The 26,041-nt window shown below is 45.8% G+C and overlaps 1 protein-coding gene across 1 annotated transcript in view; it reads right to left on the minus strand.

The window, feature by feature from the left end:
- Positions 1 to 26,041, minus strand: part of WASL (WASP like actin nucleation promoting factor) — a 281,837-nt gene that overhangs the window by 13,806 nt on the left and 241,990 nt on the right. The window contains exons 8-9 of the mRNA XM_078680931.1: positions 24,995 to 25,148; positions 13,730 to 14,268 (exon numbers count right to left, since the gene is read on the minus strand). Of these exons, the coding sequence (XP_078537057.1) occupies positions 13,730 to 14,268; positions 24,995 to 25,148 (693 nt within the window). The remainder of the gene's footprint in view (positions 1 to 13,729; positions 14,269 to 24,994; positions 25,149 to 26,041) is intronic.

The following is a 26,041-nucleotide window of genomic DNA, read 5'->3' on the forward strand; positions in this document are numbered from 1 at the left end:
TGGCTAGCCCAAAGATACTGAAGACTAGAAAAGTGAACAAAGGCCACCCTGGCCAACGTTCGCTTGTTGGCAAGCTAAGACATCCACAAAGTAATGCTTGGTGAATGTGTGGAGTAGACCAGGACGCTGCTTTGCAGAAGTCAGCTATAAGAATGTTACATAAGAAAGTCACAGACGCCTCTTTATTTACATACAGAGTAGGGTCCGGGAGGGACAGACAAAGGTTTTATGGTTTTGGAGTAACAGGTTTGGATACATTTGGGCAGCCAGCGTACTATTCCACTTTAGAGAGAGCGCAGCCCTTGTGTGATTTGGAAAAACAGACTGTGCTGCTGTGTCTTACGGAAGTGTGTTGTAGACAGAAGGGTTCGACCCATGTGGTCAGTGGGACCTGGGTAATAGATTGAAGTATATGGAGCGGTCCCAGACCAACAAACACAATAAACACTTAATCTTCACACAGTTAAATAAGATCAAAATCAAAAAATAATGCAGGTTGACAGTGTTTTTATTTCCACTGAACCCAGAAGAACCGTATAATGGTTGTACATTCGCTGATATTAAGCACAAAATTTTTTAAGTGCGCCCACACGAGGGAGGGGGAGGAGTGCAGAGGGAGGGGGGGTGTTTCAATTAGTTAACATCACTAATCAAACAAATCCATAAGCACAAATCCACAAGTGAAACCATCATTATCATTGATCCATGAATGAAAGATCAAGACAAACACATGTTAAATAAAACATTCTACATAAAACAGAGACTCCTGTAGTGATTTTTAATATCAATCTTGGGGTGAGGAGTTCGTATAGGTAGAAGATGGTCTACGTTTCGACCCAGAGGTGTAGGATATTGGATCCTTACTCGAGGGTCTTCATCAGGACGTGGGGGGGTGAAGGAAGAGGTGGGGCCGGGTCCTAAGTGTAATATGAAAAAATGCGCATTATTTTAAACGGTCTCAAAAGAGTCCCGACATACATAGATTAAAAAGCCCGCAGGCCCGTCATAAGAGGAGTTAGGAAAGTTTAAAAAGGAGGGTAGGTAAACTGAGGGCGGAACAAAGAGGATTACCTGGCAGCGCAGGTAGACAAGGCCACAAGCCTGCTGGGCGTGTTGCGTCTCCAGGCAGGGCCCAGTCCAGATTAATATTGGAGTTGTCTGAAAAAACATAAGAGACCAATTCGGTACAGTGCCAAACACCTATGGTGGCCTGTGTAAAAGCAGGTAGGGGCAAGGGCGACAAAGGCCTACCTTATAGTGATTAGGACAACCGTTATGGATGGCCCGGCGGGTGGGGTCCCTCAAGTACGTTTAGGCACTCCCCAAGGCGCTCGTCTGAAAAAACGAGTGGATATCAGGTATCAAAATCAAGCAGGCAAAATGGCACGCATTGTCAGAGAATTGAGACCGCAGAGCTATGACTCACCCAAAGGGGATTTTTTTCGGAAAGGAGCCGTCTCAGCGTGTCTCCGTGAAAGTGACCGGGGCCTCCGTGGCCTGAGCGTCAGAGTGCTTCAGACCGCCATCTGGAAAAACGAAGAAATGAGGAAACGGATTGCTCTAGATAGAGGGGTTAACAAACGCGGCTGCTTTCGGAGAACTCACCCGTGTTGGGTAAGAGCGGAGCCAGCGTCAGCGCGTGTCAGCCTGGAACCAGGAAGGGTTGCCATGGCTACGCGGATCGATTTAGTAAACTCCTTAAGAAAGACTCAGACGCGTTGCTGAGTGACCCGGTAGCGTCCCATTACGAGGAAAGACTGGTACACGGGGATTATTACAGAGGGTGACGGAGTTAAATTGATATATTGATATAGGTTCAATCTGCAGGAAATGACACTCCCGAATGAGCCCCAAATAGACATAGAAATTAGGGGTGAATTAGAGACCACACACAGCAACATGTTGCGCGAAACTGCCAGGTATGGTGGTCTGGCGCGCAGTGTCTCAGAACAGGGTAGATCAACTAGTCAAATAGACATAAACACTATGAGAAAAACTATGAGAAAAATTATATATATGGGGAAAAAACCGCATTCAAGGGAAAGGGCATTCGTATGTGTTGATAAACCAAAATATGCGCGGACCAACCCAGCATGGTAGTCAAGGCGCATATGGGTCAATTGGATATTATACAAGGAATTATATTATACAAAAAGTCCACATATCAACCTTTATATAATCTCTCAATGTGGTCATTGGTATGCAGCACATGTACTCCATGGTCGCGGACCAACCGTACAAGGTAGTCTAGCGGCTAAGAGTCAAACAAGTCAAGTTGGCAAAAATGCGCCTAATTCCCAATGTAGCCCATGATATGCATTGCATGTGACACCAAAGCGTGGACCAACCGAACAAGGTAGTCAAACGCCTGGATTCAGTGGAAAAAACACTCAGACTGGATTAAAGAGACAAAGGAGTTAGAAAGTCAGATTAATAGTGTGTGTAGGCACCCCCAAGCTTGGGAAAGAGGGACCTAATTCACAGCGTGGCCATTTGTGCGAAACTACTTTCTGATTCATTCAGACCCATGGACACTGAATCAAAGAGACGAATCCATTTAATTTCCCTTACGTTAAGGACGGGTTCGATGCTGCCGCCCCTAGGGCCCAGTCGGACCTGTTCCAGAATAGTCCATTTCAGACTTTCAGGGAGGTGGTTGTGTGTGTTGCAGTGATCGACCAGCGGGGCTCCCACCACCTTACATCTCACGCGGCTGCAGTGCTGCAGAAAACGTACCTTCGCACGTTGCTGTGTCTGACCCACATATATCTGGTCGCAGGGGCATATTATGCAATACACCACATTGTTGGAGTTACAATTGGTGTGTGACTTGAGGGAAACTTGATGTTGTTTGTAAGTGAAGATCTTCGTCTGGATGGTCGACGGACAGGCTTTGCAGGACCCACATCGATAGTGTCCCACAATAGGAGGAAGGTTCCACATGGTTGTAATGGATGGTTCAGCTGGGCTCGATAGGAAAGAGCGCACCACATGGTCTCGGATGTTCCTTGCCTTTTTGAATGCGTGGAGAGGAGGGCACTTCATATTAAGGTCCTCAGATATCAGATTCCAATACTTATTGATGGTATGTTTTATCCTGTTACTTTTGGTGGAAAAAGTTGTAACACAGATCATGCGGTCCTCATCCTTGTTATGTTTGTCTCCTGGTTCTAGTAAGGTCTCTCTGGGATTGAACCATGCTCTCTTCATGGCTTTCTTTACCAACCGCCATGTGGTGCGCTCTTTCCTATCGAGCCCAGCTGAACCATCCATTACAACCATGTGGAACCTTCCTCCTATTGTGGGACACTATCGATGTGGGTCCTGCAAAGCCTGTCCGTCGACCATCCAGACGAAGATCTTCACTTACAAACAACATCAAGTTTCCCTCAAGTCACACACCAATTGTAACTCCACCAATGTGGTGTATTGCATAATATGCCCCTGCGACCAGATATATGTGGGTCAGACACAGCAACGTGCGAAGGTACGTTTTCTGCAGCACTGCAGCCGCGTGAGATGTAAGGTGGTGGGAGCCCCGCTGGTCGATCACTGCAACACACACAACCACCTCCCTGAAAGTCTGAAATGGACTATTCTGGAACAGGTCCGACTGGGCCCTAGGGGCGGCAGCATCGAACCCGTCCTTAACGTAAGGGAAATTAAATGGATTCGTCTCTTTGATTCAGTGTCCATGGGTCTGAATGAATCAGAAAGTAGTTTCGCACAAATGGCCACGCTGTGAATTAGGTCCCTCTTTCCCAAGCTTGGGGGTGCCTACACACACTATTAATCTGACTTTCTAACTCCTTTGTCTCTTTAATCCAGTCTGAGTGTTTTTTCCACTGAATCCAGGCGTTTGACTACCTTGTTCGGTTGGTCCACGCTTTGGTGTCACATGCAATGCATATCATGGGCTACATTGGGAATTAGGCGCATTTTTGCCAACTTGACTTGTTTGACTCTTAGCCGCTAGACTACCTTGTACGGTTGGTCCGCGACCATGGAGTACATGTGCTGCATACCAATGACCACATTGAGAGATTATATAAAGGTTGATATGTGGACTTTTTGTATAATATAATTCCTTGTATAATATCCAATTGACCCATATGCGCCTTGACTACCATGCTGGGTTGGTCCGCGCATATTTTGGTTTATCAACACATACGAATGCCCTTTCCCTTGAATGCGGTTTTTTCCCCATATATATAATTTTTCTCATAGTTTTTCTCATAGTGTTTATGTCTATTTGACTAGTTGATCTACCCTGTTCTGAGACACTGCGCGCCAGACCACCATGCCTGGCAGTTTCGCGCAACATGTTGCTGTGTGTGGTCTCTAATTCACCCCTAATTTCTATGTCTATTTGGGGCTCATTCGGGAGTGTCATTTCCTGCAGATTGAACCTATATCAATATATCAATGTAACTCCGTCACCCTCTGTAATAATCCCCGTGTACCAGTCTTTCCTCGTAATGGGACGCTACCGGGTCACTCAGCAACGCGTCTGAGTCTTTCTTCAGGAGTTTACTAAATCGATCCGCGTAGCCATGGCAACCCTTCCTGGTTCCAGGCTGACACGCGCTGACGCTGGCTCCGCTCTTACCCAACACGGGTGAGTTCTCCGAAAGCAGACGCGTTTGTTAACCCCTCTATCTAGAGCAATCCGTTTCCTCATTTCTTCGTTTTTCCAGATGGCGGTCTGAAGCACTCTGACGCTCAGGCCACGGAGGCCCCGGTCACTTTCACGGAGACACGCTGAGACGGCTCCTTTCCGAAAAAAATCCCCTTTGGGTGAGTCATAGCTCTGCGGTCTCAATTCTCTGACAATGCGTGCCATTTTGCCTGCTTGATTTTGATACCTGATATCCACTAGTTTTTTCAGACGAGCGCCTTGGGGAGTGCCTAAACGTACTTGAGGGACCCCACCCGCCGGGCCATCCATAACGGTTGTCCTAATCACTATAAGGTAGGCCTTTGTCGCCCTTGCCCCTACCTGCTTTTACACAGGCCACCATAGGTGTTTGGCACTGTACCGAATTGGTCTCTTATGTTTTTTCAGACAACTCCAATATTAATCTGGACTGGGCCCTGCCTGGAGACGCAACACGCCCAGCAGGCTTGTGGCCTTGTCTACCTGCGCTGCCAGGTAATCCTCTTTGTTCCGCCCTCAGTTTACCTACCCTCCTTTTTAAACTTTCCTAACTCCTCTTATGACGGGCCTGCGGGCTTTTTAATCTATGTATGTCGGGACTCTTTTGAGACCGTTTAAAATAATGCGCATTTTTTCATATTACACTTAGGACCCGGCCCCACCTCTTCCTTCACCCCCCCACGTCCTGATGAAGACCCTCGAGTAAGGATCCAATATCCTACACCTCTGGGTCGAAACGTAGACCATCTTCTACCTATACGAACTCCTCACCCCAAGATTGATATTAAAAATCACTACAGGAGTCTGTTTTATGTAGAATGTTTTATTTAACATGTGTTTGTCTTGATCTTTCATTCATGGATCAATGATAATGATGGTTTCACTTGTGGATTTGTGCTTATGGATTTGTTTGATTAGTGATGTTAACTAATTGAAACACCCCCCCTCCCTCTGCACTCCTCCCCCTCCCTCGTGTGGGCGCACTTAAAAATGTTGTGCTTAATATCAGCGAATGTACAACCATTATACGGTTCTTCTGGGTTCAGTGGAAATAAAAACACTGTCAACCTGCATTATTTTTTGATTTTGATCTTATTTAACTGTGTGAAGATTAAGTGTTTATTGTGTTTGTTGGTCTGGGACCGCTCCATATACTAGTGTCTTACGGAAGGCTTTTGCCCTGTTAGTGCGATAAATGAAGGTTCTTTTGACAACTAGTTTGTGAAAAGCCCTCTGTGCAACAGACTGAATGAGGGAAGAGCATTTGGAGTTTAACCGTCTGAATGCGGTGGAAAGAAGAGACTACCTTGGGGAGAAATTTGGGGTTTGTCCCAAGGACTAGTCTTTTGTTATGTAATTGGAACAAAGGTTCTGCCAGGGCAAGACCCTGAAGCTCACCGACACTTCTTAGGGAGTCGATTGCCATCAGGAAAGTTGACTTCCAGGAAAGGAACAGCAGAGGGAATAAATATCATTTAAACGGTGAGCCCATAGGTCTGGTGAGAACTATGTTGAGATTCCAAGCGGAGGCAGGTGGTACTCTGGGTGGGATGGCTCTTAAGTCCTTCCATAACGGCCTTAATGACTAGAACCCTGAAGTGTGAAATATGTTGCCTGTTCTTCAGGTAAGCAGCAACTGCAGCTTAATGAAGTCTAATGGCAGTAGAAGCGAGGCACGATATTAGCAAGTGAAGCAGATAACAGACAAGGTCTTGGACTGCTGGTTGGAGAGGATGATGTGCCTCGGAATACGAAAGTGTGCAAATCTTTTCCATTTGGCTGCGTAGCAGGCTCTTGTTGTAGGACTGTGGACCTCCTTCAGGGTGGTCATGCATTCTGGAGATAGATTATGGTAGCCAAATTCTAAGACAAAAGGAGCCAAACCGTAAGATTTAGCTGCTTGGGATGTCTTAGCGTGCCCTGGCTCTGTGTGAGAAGTTCTAGATGATTTGGCAGCTTCTCATGAGGCAGTAAGGAGAGGTCGAGATAGGTGGTGAACCAAGGCGGTCTGGCCCAGTTGGGAGCCACCACGATAAGAGTGACGGCTGTTTACCAACGACTCCAAACCACAAACACTAGTGAGAGAGGGGGAAATACATAGGCAAATATCCCTGACGAGTTCATCCTTAGTGCCATGAACTGTGGGTGTGCATACTTGGAGATGAAGTTTGGGCATTTTGCGTTTTCAGTGGTGGCAAAGAGGTCTATGTGGGGGAACCCCCACCAGTGGAAGTATGAGAGCAGGACTTGTGGGTGGAGTTTCCACTGGTGGGCTTGTTGCTGCAACCTGCGGAGCAGGTCTACAAAATCGTAGTACACTTCTGGTAGCCACTCTGCCAATTTCTCTTTGATGGAGTGCCCACTGCCAAATGGCCTGGCTAACTAGACGATTGTGGAGTGAGTGCCACCCTGTTTTTGTAGGTAGAACATGGCGGTAATGACTGTATGAATGAGGACTACCTTGTGCTGGATGTGACAGAGTAATACCTGGAGTGCTAGCTGGATGGCCAGGAGCTTCAGGTAGTTAATTTGGAGATCCTCCACATGCCCTGAACAGTCAAATCCTGGAAGTGTGCCTCCGACCTAGTGAGGGATGCGTCCGTTGTGCTGGTCACCAAGGGCACTGGGCCAAAAAGGGCCCGAGCTTGCAACAGGTTGTTGCTGTTCCACCAACCTCCTATGGGGAATTATTGTACTACAATAGGCTATCATGCCGGGGAAGTGCATGATCGTCTAGACTGTTACATGACGATATGGCTGAAAAATGGGTTCAGCGACTGGAAATGAAAATATTACTTACCTTGCTATATATAACTACTTGCCCCAAACAGATGCCTACAGGTAACATGGAAGTGAGCTCCATACAATAGCCATGTTGGGTAATATCCAACACCCACTGGTCTGAGGTGATGGTTTGCCACGTGGATAAGAACTCCTGTATGCATCCCCTGACCGGTATTATGAGGAAGAGGAGGCAAGTCAGGGTTTGGTGGCGGGTGTTACTCCTTTTGGGGAGCTACCCTGCCTCTGCAGTTGATGCCCCTATAGGACCCTTTAAAATAACCCCTAGGAGAGGATTACTGGTCCTGTGTGTGCTGGTAAGAGGTGGAGGCTTCAGAGGAGGTGGTCTTTGAACCTCCAGAGTAGGATGCACGGCAAAAGGAACTACGAGGAGCTGGTATTTGAAGTGTCCCCATTGCTTTTGTCGGCTTTGTATCTTTTTTTTTCTTTTTCTAGAATTTGACCCACCTGTGGGCCAAAAAGGTGATCCCGCAAAAGGCATGTATAGCAGATTTTGCTTTACTTCTGGCTTAAAGCCAGAAGTAAGTAGCCATGCATGTCTGCAGAGGAGAATACTAGTATTCACCCCCCTAGCCACGGTGTCAGCTGAGTCCAGAGCGCAGTGAATGGGAGTATTAGAAATTATCTTGCCCTCTGATACTATTTCTTGGGTAAGCTTCCTATGCACCTCAGTGAGGCATTGGAGAAGCTCCTCCATTTCGTCCCAGTGGGCATAGTCATGTCTTTCAAGGAGACCCATGGATTTTGCTATACGCAAATGGTTGGCTGTTTAAACTGCCATCCTTTTCCCAGCCGCATCTATGCGTTTGCTCTCTATCTGGTGGCGGGGCATTTCTGCTGACCTGGGAGTTTACTCGTTTACAGGCCGTGGTGATGACTAGTAAGTCGGGTGGGCGCTGAATATAATATATAATATATATATATATATATATATATATATATATATATATATATATATATATATATATATATATATATATATATATATATATATATATATTTCAAAACAAAGAGTTGCCCTCTTGGAGATGCCACACGCATCGGGGTACTCGCACACAACTCCTCAGGCAGCAGTCAGGTCAGCGGGCTGCTCGCGTTCCAAGTGCCATACGCGTTTCGAGCTCTTGCAGCTCTTGATCACTGGCGGCAATGAGGAAAAACAGCGGGCTTTCAAGAACAACTGTTTTATTACAAATTAGAGTCCCGCCCTGGTGGGCGTCACCCAAGCTGCATGCTGGTTCTAGTAGTCCATAGTAATGCCTTGGAGACTCTGAGTTCATTAACCAAGTAGGCTCCGCTGTTATCCTCATAGTTAAAATGGTAATCCTTGTTGGGTGGAAAGCAATAGCAGTGTCAGCCTTCCCTCTGCCAATTTATTCCTGTGGTTCAGGCCCCCTATGCCCACGAAGCACTCGTGTCATCCAGTGTTGAGAGTGCTCTAACAGGAGCTGCTTTCCACCTAAACTGAGACCCACCCAGAGTTCTCTCCTTTTTTGCATAATTTATGCGTCACTCTATGCCTGAAAGGGTTTTGTTTTGACTTAATACTGGGTGCTCCCTCGTGTCTGGACAAAGCTATACCTCTCTGAAGAGCTCTAATTAGAGCGAAACACTGTGTCAGGGGTTGCTTTTATTCATTTCAGGTTGGCTTGAGTTGGTATTTTACCAATTCAAAGCTGTAATATTGTGCCTGGAGTGATAAATGGCTTTTGTTATTTGACAGCTCGGCAAGGACTGCACTGTACTAGTCCTATGCTTAAAGACTTTGCTGTTTAAATGGCGAAAGACTTTGTCATTTTCTATCTCGGCATGGATAGCACTGTCTAATCCTATGCTTAAAAACTTTGATAGAAAAACAGACATTTGAGGTGAGCAGATCTAGAGTGTCGCTGGTGTTGAGGTGCTCTAACAGGAGCTGCTTTCCACCTAAACTGAGACCCACCCAGAGTTCTCCTTTTTTGCATAATTTATGCGTCACTCTATGCCTGAAAGGGTTTTGTTTTGACTTAATACTGGGTGCTCCCTTGTGTCTGGACAAAGCTATACCTCTCTGAAGAGCTCTAATTAGAGCGAAACACTGTGTCAGGGGTTGCTTTTATTCATTTCAGGTTGGCTTGAGTTGGTATTTTACCAATTCAAAGCTGTAATATTGTGCCTGGAGTGATAAATGGCTTTTGTTATTTGACAGCTCGGCAAGGACTGCACTGTACTAGTCCTATGCTTAAAGACTTTGCTGTTTAAATGGCGAAAGACTTTGTCATTTTCTATCTCGGCATGGATAGCACTGTCTAATCCTATGCTTAAAAACTTTGATAGAAAAACAGACATTTGAGGTGAGCAGATCTAGAGTGTTGCTGGTGTTGAGTGCGCTCTGACAGGAGCTGCTTTCCACCTAAACTGAGACCCACCCAGAGTTCTCTCCTTCTTTTTTGTATGTATATATATATATATATATATATATATATATATATATATATATATATATATATATATATATATATATATATTTTTTTTTTTTTATATATTCTCAGATGGGAGGCCTATCTTAAAAAATTTCAGTGAAGTGATGAAGCTTGCCCTTGAGCATTGGGAGATACTGGGTGGAGGAGTGAGCGGAGGAAAGGGTTTAGAAAAAGGAAGTCCTCTATGGGATCACTGTGGATTTACATCTTATGGAAGGAAGCAGCTCTACTTAAGTTAAGGGGGTCCCTTCTGGAAGGAGGTAGGAAGGGCGAAGGCAAAGGGGCAGAAATGAGTGGTAATGATGGTGGTGCAAAAGGTAAGGGGCTAGTAATCTTATCTGCCTTCCTGCATAGTTTTGCAGGAACTGGAGCATCCGAAGCTTTCAGGAAGGATAGCTGCCATTTAGAGGCTAGAGCAGCAGATCCTGAAGGGCGGGCAAGGATGCGGCCAGTGTGAGGCCAGATGACTGCTGCTTTTGCCTTGAATAGAGCTGTTCCCAGACCTTATGGAGGATGGGCTCGACTGGTGTGCTGGTGTTGGACTTGGAGGTCGACGCGAAGACTTCAGCTCCGAAATGGTTTCGCCGCCGATACAGCTCGGTGCTGAGGCGGGTGAAGTCCATGCAGAGGGTCGGCTCGATGCAGAGGGTCGGCTCGATGCCAAGGCCGTCTTGGTGCCGGGCTGGTCGGAGCCGAAACGCTAATTCTGGAAGATTTCTTCAGCGCTAAGCCAGAGTTGGGTGGGGCTTCCGAAGTAGTTGCTCAGTGCCGGCCATGGTTCAAAGGCAGTAGTGGTCCGAAAACCTGTGTCTGATGTTCCAGAGGAGCTGCATGCTTCTTAGCAGAAGGCTGCTCAGGATAGTGTCACAGGGAAGGGGGTGCCGTATTCAAGGACCGCTGAGTAGGTGGAAGGTCCTCGATCACCAGGTAAGAGCAGGAACTGCCTTCAAGGGAGAAAGCCTCTTCATCTGCAGCTGATGGATGTGGGTGCTTTTCCTCCTAGACATCGCAGGGACTGAACAGGTCTGGTGTATCTTCTACGGTACACAGCGACATCCAAAGCCAACAGGCGCGATGGTCGCGAAGAGTCTTTTTCGAGCGGCAGGCGTCGCAGTCGGCCTTGTTGTGTTCCAGCAACAGATACAAATTACAGATCCTATGTAGATCAGTATGCGGGCATTTCGCATGGTATCGAGGACAATAGTGAAAAGGCGTCCGTTCCATCACTGTCGAGGCATGGTGGAGAGATGGGAGTAGGCCAGGCGGAAGTAGGCCTGAAAGGCGAAGCCCAGGAGAGGCCGCGGTTGACACTAACCCGGCTCGATTGAAGTATTCAAACATTGACCAGCACAGGAAAGAAGAGGAATGCAATCTAAGTAGAATTCCGACAGAAGGAAGATGCCGTGTGAACCGAAAGAGCACCACAACAGTGTCAAACCGGAGCACAGGTCCGAACCCGAAAACAGAAAGAAAACAATCTAGCAATGGAGTCAATGCCCATGTGCATTATCACCAAAAGGAAGAGTCACTCTACCTCATGACTTGAAAGACTTCTTCTAAAAGAAAAAGAAGTTGCACACATTTGTGCCCAACACTAGATGGCAGGAGAATGCATAGCATGAGTATCTATAGCCACACATGCCCTTGTTGGGCTTGGATAGGCTTTCCCAGTGATAGTTTAGTACTGCTCCCCAATGGCTGGACTTGAAGGGGCTGGAAGTGGCACAATGTAGGATTGATGGTAAATCCGGAACTGTATAGCAGGTCTATGGTGGACTGTAAGCAAAACACTGCTGCTCGGTTGCGCTTTTGATCATCCAGTCATCTCAGTAAGGGAAGTAGTGGACTTTGCTTCCTCCGAGATGAGCATCTACCATGGCAAGACACTTTCTGAACACCCTGGGGGCGCAGTAACCCTGAAGGGCAGTACATTTAACTGATTAAGCTGGCCACTTGCCACAAACTGGAGGTACTGGGAACATGCAGGTTGTATCGGAATGTGGAAGTAGGCCTTCTTCTGGTCGAGAGCAGTCATGAAGTTGCCTTGCTGTAGTAGCGGGTTGACATCCTAGAGTGTCACTGTCACCATATGGAAGTGTTCTGACAGGATGTATTTATTGAGTGGCCTGAGGTCGAGTAAGGAGAAAGTACACTTCCTTGCCGTGTTGGGAGAGCGGCACAAGCTCTATGACCCTCTTGTGAATGAGTGTCTCTACTTCCTCTTGAAAGAGGTGCCGATGTTCTGGGGGTGAGGCTTTGCCTGCAGGGGGGAAGCTTGCTGATGTGTTTATGAGCTCTAAACAATAACCCTTGCCTATGATGTTGAGGACCCATTGATTCGAGGTGAATCCCGCCCACTGTGCCAACAATCTTTTTCAGCCATCCTTTCGCAGTGAACAAACTGAGTAAATAGCAACAGTATTATTTGCTTACAAACATCAAAGTGCAGTTAATAAAGTGGTCTATAAAAGTTATTATTAATGTTAGTACCTGGTATTCGGGGAACCGAGTAAAAGGCATACAAAGTATAAATCATAGTCAGTCCTGGATCAACTTAAAACCCAATGACAAGAGTATCTCTGATCATCATGAAGTTCTAATAAACAGTTTATTTCATTCAGCTGTCTTAGCTTACAAATGTGGCAAAATCAGTTTGTTCTACCTTGTGACAGCTGGGGTTCCTGGGCTGGTCACAACAGCGGTTATTACGGCTGTGCTGGCAGTTGCCCGCTCCTTGTTATTGTTGTCATGGTGTTTGGTTCTGTGGTGCACGTTGTTGTAGCTTGATGTTGTCTCTCTGCTAAAGTAGCAGATTATCTATTTGCTGCAGTACAACTGTAGCTGCTGCTGTTGTCCTCTGGCAAATATGTTAACAACTAGAGTTTCTGCTGTGATTTTAGCTGTTGTGGATTCTGTGGTCACTGCTGTAGTACTGTGCTAGCAACTATTTTTGAATCTGCTGTTGTAGTATTTGCTTACGCTGTAGCTCTTGTAGCTGCTGCTGTGGTAAAAGCCATGGTGGCAGTTGTGACTGATGCTTTCGTCTCTGGTATTATTACAGCTGTGGTCCTAACTGTGGCAAAAACTGTAGCTGCAAATGTGGTTGCAGACATTTTTACTGCTGTCGTGAGCTGTGCTGGTGTGGTCAGTCATGCTATCTCTGTTGTGGTTACATGTGTTGTGGTCCTTACCTTGTGGGCAGCTGTTATAGCTATTTTCCAAACCATGGTGGCAGCTGTGATCACTGGTGTGGCCGTCTACTGCAGTCACTGATGCTGCAACAGCTTAGTTGAGTTATGCTCCCAATTTATTTTTTTGTTTCAGAATATATTAGAAAATGTCTCAGAGTGACCACTGCCTAATTAATTTTGCTTATCCAAGGCTTCCTTTGTAAGGATCCAGTACACCAGGTCTGGTTTTGCTGATTTGCAGGCAGTGGCATGCTTTTTAATAAATATGTTGGTATTTACTACGGCTGCTTCAGCCACTCATGTAAATATAGTACAGTTAACTTTATGCACGCATTGTTTAAGTTGCTTTTTTTCTCTTAAATATGGCAAAGTCCAATATCTTCTGCAATAAGTCACATCATATTAGATTTAATTTTAACCACCTTCTATGCTTTTACACTAGTTTTAACTTCACATTCACATTATATTTGGAACCCTGCATGCTTACAAGGATAACAACATAACTTCATAAAGATTAAAACTTAGTTTCTATTGCAAATAAAGAAGTTACTCTTTGAATATATTTAGATATACCTGTTATAAAGTACCAAAATGAAAAGTATACAGTATTTACTTACAGACTTTAACTGTATGCCTTGTCTGATTTGATCTAATAGTGCATCTCTTCCAATGCCAGATGCCGGTCTGTTTTCTTTCTGATCTTTCTGATCCACTTTCTTAAGTGCCGCTCCTTCTCTTATTTGCTCCAAGAGGGCAGACTTGCCTCCTGAAGAAACTGAAACTTGCAGATCACCATCGGAAGATGGTCCAGGTGGAGGAGGAGGTCCAGGAGGCGGTGGAGGAGGTGGTGGTGGAGGGGGAGGTGCCCCAGACCCGGGCATTGAGGGTGGTAGAGGAGGAGGTGGTGGTGGGGCCCACTGTGAAGAAACAGCCGGAGCTTGAGGTGGTGGAGGGTGCACTCTGTTTGGAGGTGGAGGAGGCACGGAAGAGCCAGGCCTGAACGGAGGTGGAGGTGGGGGTGCTGCAGTTGGAGCTCTAGAAGGAGGTGGAGGCGGTGGAGGTACTCCTCTTCCTCTGACCGGAGGTGGCGGAGGACCTGAATTGTGTGGAGGTGGGGGTGGGGGTGGCCCTCCTCGGAAAGGTGGTGGCGGAGGAGCTAAAACAAAAACAGACATATCAAACGTTTTAGTAATATTTCACATGTAATTAGTATCGATCTCGGAAAGAGAAAAAAGTTGCACACACGCGGCAAGAGTAAAAATGCATAAATTGTGAGATACAGACAGTAGGTCAATTTCTAGTATTTAGTCCTATTCTTACTGGAATGAGTATTGTTACATTCAGGGCATCTCATTCCAGAATTTTTTTCAATGGGTATTACCCCCCCCCCATGCACAGCACTATTCATGGGGGTGGTTGAAGGTTAAAAAGTTGCATGCATTACTCTATCAGAACCACGGTTTCTGTTGTCATTTGTCTGCTCGCCACACAACATATACCCTGTCCATATCCCTTCCCGACTTCTCTTGTGTTTTTTAACTTTACCACATCCTTTAGCCTGTGCAATCCTCTTCCAGTCTCTGCTTTTTTGGCCAATCTCCCTTATTCTTCAACCAACTCTCCTTCTCTGGTCTTATTCCCACAGGTAAATGCCTTCCAACCACATCCCTAACTCATCACAGTTTACCCACCAAGTCTTCAAGTTTGTGCTCGATAATGTTCCTTCTGCCTACTCTCTTTTACCAGGTCTATGCCATTTACACTGCCCCAGTCTTGTTTTCTACCCCCCCCCTTCTAACCCAACTCTTCATTCCAGACTATGCTTTGCCAGCCTCCTCCCATTGGCCTCATCTGAGCACAATCACTACCTGCCATTTCTGAATGCAGCCACTCTCTCCAAAGCCGTCCATAGATTTTTACAGATCATAGGATGTCATGCGCGTTAAACACAATTCACATATATACGTAGGTGCATATTAAAGAAAGCCAACAGTTATGGCAAGAAAATCCGAAGAGTAAGATGAATGGTAGAGACAGCTTTAGTAAACAGTTTAGGTTGTTTTGCAAAGTAAGTCTAACTGAAAATAACTCCTCATAATGTATATATCTGTGAGGCAGAAACTGCAGCAAAATAAAAAAAAACTGATGAGAGGCAGACAACTCGACCGACAGTCAACAAAACATTTAGATCATTAGCAGGAGGTTAACAATGACAAATTCATGGACAGGCAAAATTCAGTCAAGGATTTGCAAATCTGTTAAGATATAAAGCAATGTACTAGTAACGTGTAATTTTAATATGCAATATATTAAAAGTTCACATTAAATGCTTGCAAACAACAGATTACCAGAGACAGGTCAAACGTAAACATCCACTTTTAAAATCCCCCTGTCTGCATGCTAGCGGTGATAGAACTTAGTAAGGTCGCATCTACATCACAGTGTAGAACACTTGCAGATGAAAGTGTTCCGTTTAGGATTCAGTCTGTCTGGTTGAGTTCTTTGTTCCCAGAGGATGCTCCCTCAAAAGTCCATTATTCCGAATATGCCCATTTTGAAGATGAAGGCTCCCCTACTTACGAGTTCTGTTTGAGGAAATTCGCTTTAGCCTGGCCAGGCATGAACAAATGTTGCTGGTGACCGCTGGGATTCACTATTATTCACATTTGTTATATTTGGCCATTTTTAGATAATGTATGACGACTCTTTTAAACAATAAATGTGCTACTCAATGTCATGGAGTTCTTGGTGAGATGGCCAAAGACTCAATTTCTCAGCATCCTTGTATGGCGCTCATACAGTGATTTTCCCTAATTCTCCTATAGAAATCATATAGGACACACGTATGTGAGCACTTACTTGGTACTGCATGTGTATGACAGTCCAAATACACACATTTGTATGCCAGCCTACAGTTACAGTTACCGTTGCAAAGGCGGAGACGCATTCCTTCTTCGATCTCTTTTTTTATCAGCTGTAATAACAGAAACACTACACCTCAAACTGCCCCTTTCTAGTTCAAGTACTTCCTCAAAAGAACACTTTGCATAAAAATCTTCAATTTATTGCCGTTCAAGGCCGATTTTGGCACTGGTTGCTTTGTTGTGGTGTTCTTGCAATCAAGCATTCCGGGGTGAAAATGTCCTTGGTCTTCCGTTCCTGGTTTGATAAGTGTGCAAGCTCTGGTACAGGTGATTTTGAAATTCATACTCTGCTTTTCCTACCACTTCTTTTACCAGTTAGTACGTGGCTGAGCTAACATTTTGTTTTTCTTGTGGGCTTTAATTGCTTTAGTCTGGTGTGCACGACTATACAATTATTCTGCGCAAATTTGTTTAATCTCCTCTTTCAAGATCGAACATTTTATTACCAGAGTATGAATCTCTGATGTCTTACAATTGAGTTTTGACTGGGTGACTTCCTGAGATTGTTGTGGGACCTTCTGATTTTGGGGATGTCGATATTCACGCTGGTACTGGAGTAGCAAGGTAAGCCCCAAACAAAGCCTTTTCCTTTGCTGAAGCAACTCGTGGCTAAGGGTGAAAGTAGGCATCCCCATAGTACACCCCAGTCTCTTTGGCAGAGAGTTTGCCACAGCACCCTCTGCCTTAAGAGTCCAGGGCAAACAGCATCCAAAGCTTCTACTTGACACCTGATTTTTTTGGTTTGAAAATGACTTAAGCCCAGCAACATTGTACGTGTGGGTAGAGAAGCAACTATCAGGTGTGCACCAACTACACTTTTATTGAGAGGGCAATCAGGGATTCCCAATGGTTAAACTTCCACAATTTGTTTACCATAACCCAAACACAAATCACTGCATCGAAGACAGAACTGCAGAACAAATATTTTACCTATATTCTCAGAAGACCACACCTGTAGTTGATTCCCAAAGACACACCAGAACTGAGACATTGAGGTCCGTTCTTCATCTTGGAGCCTCAATGAAGAACCTCAACACTTGTTGAAAGGAAAGTGCTCTGCAGGGCTTGGATAAGCTGTACCTTCTAGATTTGGCAATTTTTTCAATCAATCCCTGCATCCCCCTCCCAGTGAATTGACAACCATATAAGCCAATGGAATTGACATTTTTTCAATGGTGCCTTGTTGACTTGAGAATTAATCCTGGGCGGTGAACTCCGCTCGCTTAGTTTTCCACACTCTGCGTTACACGGAGCTTGCAGAGTTTTATTCCTCACTCGCGAACATCAAGTTGTTGAGCGCAAGCAAGGAAAATCCACTTTCCGGCGAGATTTTGCCTCGTTCGCAATCGCCAACATCAAGTTGGCGAGCACGAGCGTGGAAAAATCAACATCCTGGCGAGATTTCTCAACGCGGGAGGGATTCAGGTTTCTCACTGCAAGTGGTCGTGTATGCTCGCGACAGCTCACGTTGAGAAACTGCCCGTTCGCGTTGAGAATGCTGCAGCTCGAGTAAAAATCTACTCCAGCAGCAGAAAAGGAAAGCAGGGACTGCTTGCGCTGTGCATGGTGCCTTTCACAATGATTGCAAGGTGCGGACAAGCATCCGGCACTGTGCAATCAACGTGACCTGCATTTTTCTATTGTACTGCACCGCTTGCGGAGCTCCGCATAGCGCGGCAGAGTTTTCTTTGCAGTTGGCGGAGTTCCGCGTACTGCAACTCTGCAAACTCCGCCCAGGGTTACTGAGGATGTGTATCTAGAGTGTAGTCCAATCTGAGTAAGAGTGATTACTGCCCATCAGCCTATACTTTGCAGTGACTAGTGGAAATCACAGCAAATATGTGGGAACAGATGCCTTTTTACATAAATCTCTACGGGGAGGAGTCCAGCATGGACATACCAGCTTGAAAGTACTGCTTCACACCCTTCTACACTACGTTTTCTACCTTGTCATTGGGAGGAGGTTTCTCCCTGCCTGAGTGTAACTTATCAATTTCCCCTTTTTCCTTGCTATTACTAATCTCCAAGGCAAGAGGACCAGAGGTGGAGGTCTGGATGATTTGGAATTAACAGAGCACCTAGTTCCGACATACCACTGGATTTAAGCTTGTAACAGTCATCTAGAGTGGATGATAAAAATACGCTCTATACAATTTGACCCTCACATGTTGGATGATGTCTGCAAAATTGTTAAAGCTTTGTCCAACTACGACATCATCATGTACCAGTTTAAATATGCCTTAATACAGACAGGACTAGGCTACACAAGTCTATCAACGTGGGAGATTTAGATAAGCTGTTGGAAAGACTGCATCTGGTGCTGAAAGCAGAAGTGCAGCAGCTCACTTGGCTGTCCATTCGGGACTTCTGAGCCTAAATCTTCTGTCGCCTCACTAGATAATGGTGTACAAAAGAGTGTAAATAAAAATAGGCAGACCCTTGGTTAGCTCTTGCTCGCCACCTTGGGAAGAAGAGGAAATTAAATATAGACCTGCTATAGACAGTATTCACAGTAGTGCCGGAAATAAAATCTCACTAAGAGCGGCATGTCTGCTAAGTTGTTCTTTTCCAGCAACTGTGGAGCGTCTGGGAATCCTACTTGAAGTCTTACTGCTGTGACTAGGGAAGATCCAGAGAACATACTAGCCTGCACAAGGGGATGGACTGAATTTTAGTAGTCAACCTTTTTTCTAAATGTATTTATTTTAAACAACCTTTATTAGTTTTTGCTTTTTTGTATATAGTAGGTACATCATTACACGCACTATATCACATGACAGGCAGTAGTACACTGGACCATTTTGCACACCTGATGGTGTCCGGGGGGGTCACTAACACACGCTGCCCCATCGGTTGAGTCAGAAGAGAGAAAATCAAACAAAGGAACAATAAGAAAACTGTGCTAAGCTGTAAGCTTGTACCTGTGCAGCAACTGTGAATGAAATGTGTTATGGTGCAAATATACCTGTGGATCAAGAATAAGAAGCAGCAGATCGGCACTATGTGCTATGCATCCACATGGGACTGTAGAGCGGGGGAGGGGTCCAGTCAGGTCTATGGATTGGGTCGCATGTCAACGGTATATGGTGCAAGTCAGGGGTGTACACATTAGGTCTCATGTGGCGGTCAGTTGGCCCCATGCCATCACAATCTGCCATTTCCTCAGCCCTCACGTTTCTTCACGGGCGAGTGCAACCGATTCTGCCAAGGCCCAGGCTAGGCAAATCTTTGGCTTTCCAATGCCCTTTGGGCTATCTGCAAGGATAGTTCAATGAAGGGGTTAATGGCACCCACTTCTTGCTGCTGCCTGTACCGTCCCATTATGCAACTAGCAAGGCATTGCAGGTCTTGATGGCCAGTGGCGGAGATCCCGGGCCAGAATGCACGGGCCAATGTGCAGTCCCAAACAATTGATTCATGTCCACCACTATAGGAGCATGGCAACAGGGGCATGCGGGCGACATAGTGGGGTGCATTTGATGTAAGGTATGCGCTGTGTAACACATTTAATTGTATATCATGAAAGCAAGAGTTGGTGAGACCTTAAGGGGTCGGCAATTGCTCTGCTCCATTCTTTACGAGTTTGTGGGCGATCAAGAGCATGTCCCCACGCCAGCTTAAACGATTCTAAGGGATCCTGATTAGTGTGCGAGAGAGCCTTGGCAAGCCAGGAAATCAGTCGCTGCCCACTGTGTAAAATGTTAGCAACTGGGTAGGCTCTACTGCTCAGCAAGATGGACGAATGGGATCAGTGCTCCATCCTGCAGAGTCCCAGAGTTTCAGACCCTCACGGCCTGCCACTTGCCTAAAGGCGGTCATTGAGCATAGCAAGATCTATGATACTTAGGAAGAATTATTTGAGGAGGCTCATAGTGCCCTAAAAGAAAATCTGTGCACTACACGCAGAAGGTTATTACTGTCAAAGGGTAATGTCGATTCTGGGAGAAAAAGTTCTTACAAAATCCTGGGCCCGTCTCCTCCTAGTCCATGCAGCTCCTGTAAGCTACATCCAGCCCGCCATCTGGTTGGCCATTGAAGTTGCGCCGCTAGGTAATAATGTTTGAACACTGGAGGCTCTAGCCCCACTGTTGGGATTAAGTAAAGCTACTCTAGGCCTGCCCTTATTCCATATTAAGTTGTCTAACCTCATGTACAGGGATCGAAACTCTATGGGGAATGAATACCGGCAGATTGCAAAATGATATAACACCCTGCGTAATATTAACATCTTGGAGAGGGCTATTTGGCTCTTACTGTGAGAGGGAGCGAACACCAGAAAGTGACTTGTGGCTAGAGCCGAGGTGTGGCTCTCATGAGGGTGCCCTCTATCAGGCCTTGCATGGAGTGGTATATATGGATTCCTAGGTAACAGAAGGTGTGTGGGCTTCCCACTTGAGATTATTAGTGGCCATCGCCAGGGCATGTGTTGAACACACAGGGGATTTACGGGAACAGGCATGTTGTGCACCGGTTCACTCCCAGCCTGGAAGGCCTCCCGAAAGGCATCCAAGATGTCAGCTATGACCCAGACTCCCTCCCGTACATCCTTTATATAGATTAACATGTCGACCCCATACTGAGAGAGAACATGTGCCTTGCCGTTCAGTGATATGCTCCAATGCCGTCAGACTGCTGCTGGTGATCCACGAGGGGCTTCATCGCCAATGCGAAAAGCAAAGGGGATAGAGGGTACCCGTGGCGTGTTCCCTTGCCTATAGAGAAATCAGCTGAGATCAGACAACCTGCCTTGACCCTCGCTACGGGTTCCGTACAGAGTAGCTGAATCATTTTCAACATCCTTGCCTCTATGCCCACTCTCTGCAGGACCGTAAACATATGCTCCCAATTTAATGTGTCAAATGGTTTTTTTGAGATCCAAAACCAGGTAGGCGGAATAAGGCCAGACTTTGGGGGCTTTCTCTAATATGCAATACAATCAGCAGGTATTAAGAGATTTTGGTCCAGGTGAACCAGATTGATCATGAGTGGCAACAACAATCATCAGAATCTTGCTGAAAAATGTATTGTTGTTGCCCATCAGAGGCCTCCAGGGTCTCTCTGACTGGTTTCAGTACCAAGACCAGCATTGCTTCGCTTATTGTAGGTAGTGCAACTCAGTTAATTTAGGAGTCAGTAGGGATTCATAGGCCTTGAGGATTCTATTGGCAGTCCGTCCAGGCCTTGGGGCATTATAAGTGGGTGAGTCCCCTATGGCCCCACGGATCTCTTGCATTAGGTTGTGGACATTCAAGGCCTCCCCTTCAGGCTACTGGTACAGGTCACAATGTCAGAGTGAGGAGGAACTCTTCTGTTTTTGAGTGCCACCAGGAAGGGTCAAGTTGGTACAAGGCTTTGTAGTGAGTGCTAAATACCTTGTGAATTTCCGCTTGTGTATAAACAATGGAATCAGGTGATGTGCGGATGGTGATATTTGGCACTGGGTTAGTGTCTTTTCATGCTAACAAACAGCATGGGTTGTCACCTTCCGAATTCATCTTGGCATGCCAAATAGTCAACGCAACACAAAGAGTGAAGCATTTGCGCCCGTCGGGCCTTAGCTTTTGCCAATGCTGAGTGGGCTGCCTCACCCTTCAATGCGGTCTGTTTCTGTTTCTCGACCTGACCCAGCTCCCGACTGAGCATTCCATATGCCTCAATACTAGCATGGATACAGTGGCCTGGTACTACAGATTTCAACGCATGAGTGGCAGTGTTGCTATTTTCAATTAAGTAATTGCTGATGGTTTCGCAGGTCGTCTTGTGAAACACTGGGTCTTCTACGACTGTCTGCAGCAAGCTCCAGGTAGGGACTGGTGGGACGGGCTGGCCCCATGTGAATCGCAACAGGTGTTACGGTCAGACGAAGTCTTACCAAGGTATTCCGACTCCCTGACTAGGAGGTGTGCAAAAGTATAGCAGAAGATGTGGTCTAGCCTTGGGTGTAAATCACGTGCTGGAGAATAAAACGAGTATTCTGGGTTTGTTGGGTGCCAGGAAAGCCATCTGTCTACCAGTGACCATTGGGTAAGCCATTGTGAAAAAGTGACGGCACTCTGCTAGTAAGGTCCGAAGTCGGCGGCTTCAGGGTGTGTATGGCAGATGGCTTCAGGGTATGTATGGCAGATTCAGTCTGCGCTCTTCCATCTGAGAGCTTGCACTGATTATCACATACCAGCCTAATTTGGTTGCCACTGCATCCACCCTTCCTCCCAGATCTTGTCTAATGGCCGAAATGGCTGCTAAGATCATGCCTAGCTTTGCCTCTGCAGGGCAGGCCATGTCCAGGCCTACGAGCCAGGGGCTATCTCATGTCCCTGGGGCACTCCCTGGACAGGGGCACCGTGGCAGAGGCCTTTCCATCCCCACACTGTCCCTTCTGCAGGCTGCCCCGTGGGGTCTGTAGTTGGTAGACAACATGCTCCCAAAAGCCTTGGCAGTATCCGGATCCACTATGGCTCAATGAGGGAGACCCACCATCTTGCCATACCGGCATGAGCTGTAACCGGCCTAAGCAGGCACGAGCCACTTGAGCGGTGTTGGAGTCCAAATGGGTGTCGGGGCACAGGAATCACAGGAGGAGTTGACCTTATCATAATAATTCTTGTGTAAGGCCTAGCTAATTGGAGAACCTGCATGCAAGATTCCTCAACTAACTAAGGGTGCTCAAGAGACAGGATCTCAAAGTAGCTTGGCCGAGAGAAGGAAAAACAAAGTACTGCCACATTTGGGTTGTAGAGCTGCAACATTGCCCTTTCTCAAAAGAACAGGTGACGCTAAATTGTCCCTAACCCATCTTATTATCCAGAGACTGTCTGCATCACCCCACTCTTCAGGGCCAAGACTAGTAGGTAAAACCATGTTGATAATCCACTCGCAAGTCAGATCAGTTGGCTTTGAGAAGGGATCCTGATTATGGAGTCAATTGATTCATTTTTTTTACCTTCTGAGGTTCCATTTATTTCAAATTTTAACTGAAATTGGTAAGCCCAATGATTTAATTGGGAGTCCTCCTGCACCTAGGTGTGCCTTTTAAACCAGGAAATTATGTCTTGGGTCAAAAAAGATCATTAAATGTAAGGAAACCCTGATGTCAGGAAAAGCATGCTGGGCACTATACTAAAATAGGAGAGGATACTACAGCTTTGCCTCTGATGTAGACCATGGATTAACTGTGAAGCAGGTTCCAGTCCTTACTGTTCCTGAACACAAGGAACAAACGGGGTGTCTGCATGTGGTGGGAATGCATCGGTGTGCTGCAAGCTTCGCTTTTCTTAAAGCAATTTCCTGTCCTTGCTGATCGGAGAGAGCTTGGTGAAGAAGTAGCAAAACCTGTAGCTCATTTTATGGTTTATTCTTCACTGAATACTCATAAGGGAATAAAAGCAATGCATGTTTGAAATAGTTCATTCTACTTCAAATGCATCAGTTAGCTTTTGCAGTGTTTTGCAATTCCTACTTTGATAAGAAACACACACTTCAAACCAGACCATGCATGTCAGTGCCTGCATACATACCACTCCAGCGGGGAGGACCTAGAGAACAAATGCAAACATTAGCTATATTTTGAAAAAGATCAGCTAGTTCATACCACAAATATGTACATTTCTGTCATTTTCGTCATTACAAAATGATTGCTTTGCTCATCAGCATTAGTGCTTCCATTAATAAGCTCATTTACTTCAGATTTATTTTAAGATATGAAAATTCAACTAATGTCTGTAAAGTCTGAAGTGAAGGGAGAAGGTAAAGAATGTAAAAGTGAGTTTTTGGATTTCAATCGTAGGCAGATGCTTTGAGAGATCAAGTGCGGCATAAGAGTTAAGACAGTTCATCTGTTCCTGCCCCCCCCATTAAAAAAGCTGGTGATACTGGACAATCAAAGTGTCCTCAGTCTCCTCTCATTAGCTCAGCACTAGTAGGGGGTGCACTGGCACAAATCATTTATATATTTTACAAACATCTCTTACAGAATCTAGATTATCACCACAACTGAATAAGCAGACCTTGGACAAGTCTAGGCCTGTTCTCTGTTTTAAAACAAGCATTTACAATGCAACGGTCTCGGCATTGCAAAAGTTAGAGCTATTAGCATTGTACATGACATGATTAATTTAACACGTGAATGTCGAAACATTTTTAGGCAATGAGCTGTCCTTAGCCCCAGGTGTATGGTATGTGGGAGAATGCACTGAACTGCCCGCAACACATATCATTTGTTTGTTTTTGTATTTTGTTCCTCGTGTATCACTATTGGTCCTTTTGTGAAGCGCTATAAAATTGCATAAATAAATAACGAAGACGGAAATGTACGCACCCACCGGAAGTCAGGCAATGTCGCCTGTGACGGGGGCGGGGCCGCGTCAGGACCGGAAGAGGAGGCATGCGTATCGCGGCCCGGGGCTCCTGTGAGCAGTGGAGAACCCCGGGCCCGCCAGCAGGAGGTTAGGCGACTGTTGCGGGGCTCCCTTGACCAAGAGGGAGCCCCGTGAAAGGAGCTGGCAAGAGCTGCAGCGGCGGAGTCCCCCGAGATTGCCCCGGTAAGTTAGAAAGGGCTGGGGGGTGCGGTGTGCGGTGTGCGGGGTTCGAGGGGGGCAGCACTCGTGTGTCTGTGTGCGTGCGCGTGTGTATGTGTGTGGGGGAGGCTGTATGTGCGTGCGTGCGTGCATGCATGGGCGCTTCTGTGTGTGTGTGTGAGAGAATGCAGCAAGCGTTCGCGTGCGCGTGCTCGTTTGAAATCGCCTCCAAGGCGATGCGCGCGGCCAGGAGTGTCTCCTGGAAAGGAGACACGGCCACAATAGGTTGTCGGCGGACACGCGCTTCCGCACGTTCAGCCGAGACCTAAAAAGACTTCCAACCTGAATCAAGGAGGCTACATCTGTACAGGAATATTTGATCTTTGAGAATAGATTTGGTTCATGACTAATTAGCTTGATAGCATGCATGGCACATCACACTTACCCTGCCTACGCAACTCGTTCTTTACAGCTTCAACACCACCAGTTTTTTCAATAAAGTCATAAATGGCTTTGGAAGTTTTCTTATCCTTCAGCTGATCTTCTGAGATTCCACACATGTCGAACAATTTTTTTAATTCTGGGTCCAAGTTGTTAACCTGCAAATGAAACAGATTTACAAAAGATATGAAGGAATATATATGTGCTGCATTTGATCATATTTATATTAAAAAACAATAAGTCTGATATAGATGGAGAATGGGAAGGTTGTAACACTAAGGGCAGTCTTGATAATGTATTCACCTCCACCCCAGCCAACTGAGTTCCATACATTAGACAGCAGGGTTATCTGGGTGCACAGGCACTGACGTAACATTACTGCAATTTACCCCAATGTAGTCCACACAACACATTCCTGGAAGCGAGAAAATTACATTCAGATTTCTTGAATACCCAATTCACTTGTCTTATTCAGACAAATATGCAGTGTTATGCTTTAAGGTTTCTGTGAAAGTCTTGGAATTAATTTTGACAGGCTGTTTAAAGTGCTGAGATAAAGCATCTGCTTTCCACACCAAAATTGTATTGTTTATTTTCCTTTGATGGTTAAAGATTTTTCTCACCTGCCCATGCTCCTAGGAGAGTTATTCAAGCTACATTTATTTACAGGTTCAACTAAAGTAATCTAAAATTATGGTTAGGGTGAATTAGGTACCTTTAGTCCTTGCAGAACCTTCGCCACTGAAGGTGAACTTGCTCCAAAAAAGGAAGCATTAAAGGAGGAGGGGGTGTGATTTAGAGGGAAGCAGACAGAATTCAAGTTCTTATAGAAGTGTGTCAAGCACATGTGCAATGCCTGCATTTATCCAGTAGAAGGCAGATCTCCATTACATTTTCTGAGGGGTCATGGTGGAGGACACAGGACTAGAAAAGATCTGTGTTGAAAACGTCCTCATTTTTACTCTAATCACTTCGCAAACATTCCCAAAATGCTGCCTTGCAGCGTCGATAAAATACTACATGAGAGACTGGTCCCAAAAAGATGCCACCC

This window comes from Lissotriton helveticus, chromosome 1_1 (assembly GCF_964261635.1).
Source record: "Lissotriton helveticus chromosome 1_1, aLisHel1.1, whole genome shotgun sequence".
In the NCBI taxonomy this organism is placed as follows: domain Eukaryota; kingdom Metazoa; phylum Chordata; class Amphibia; order Caudata; family Salamandridae; genus Lissotriton; species Lissotriton helveticus.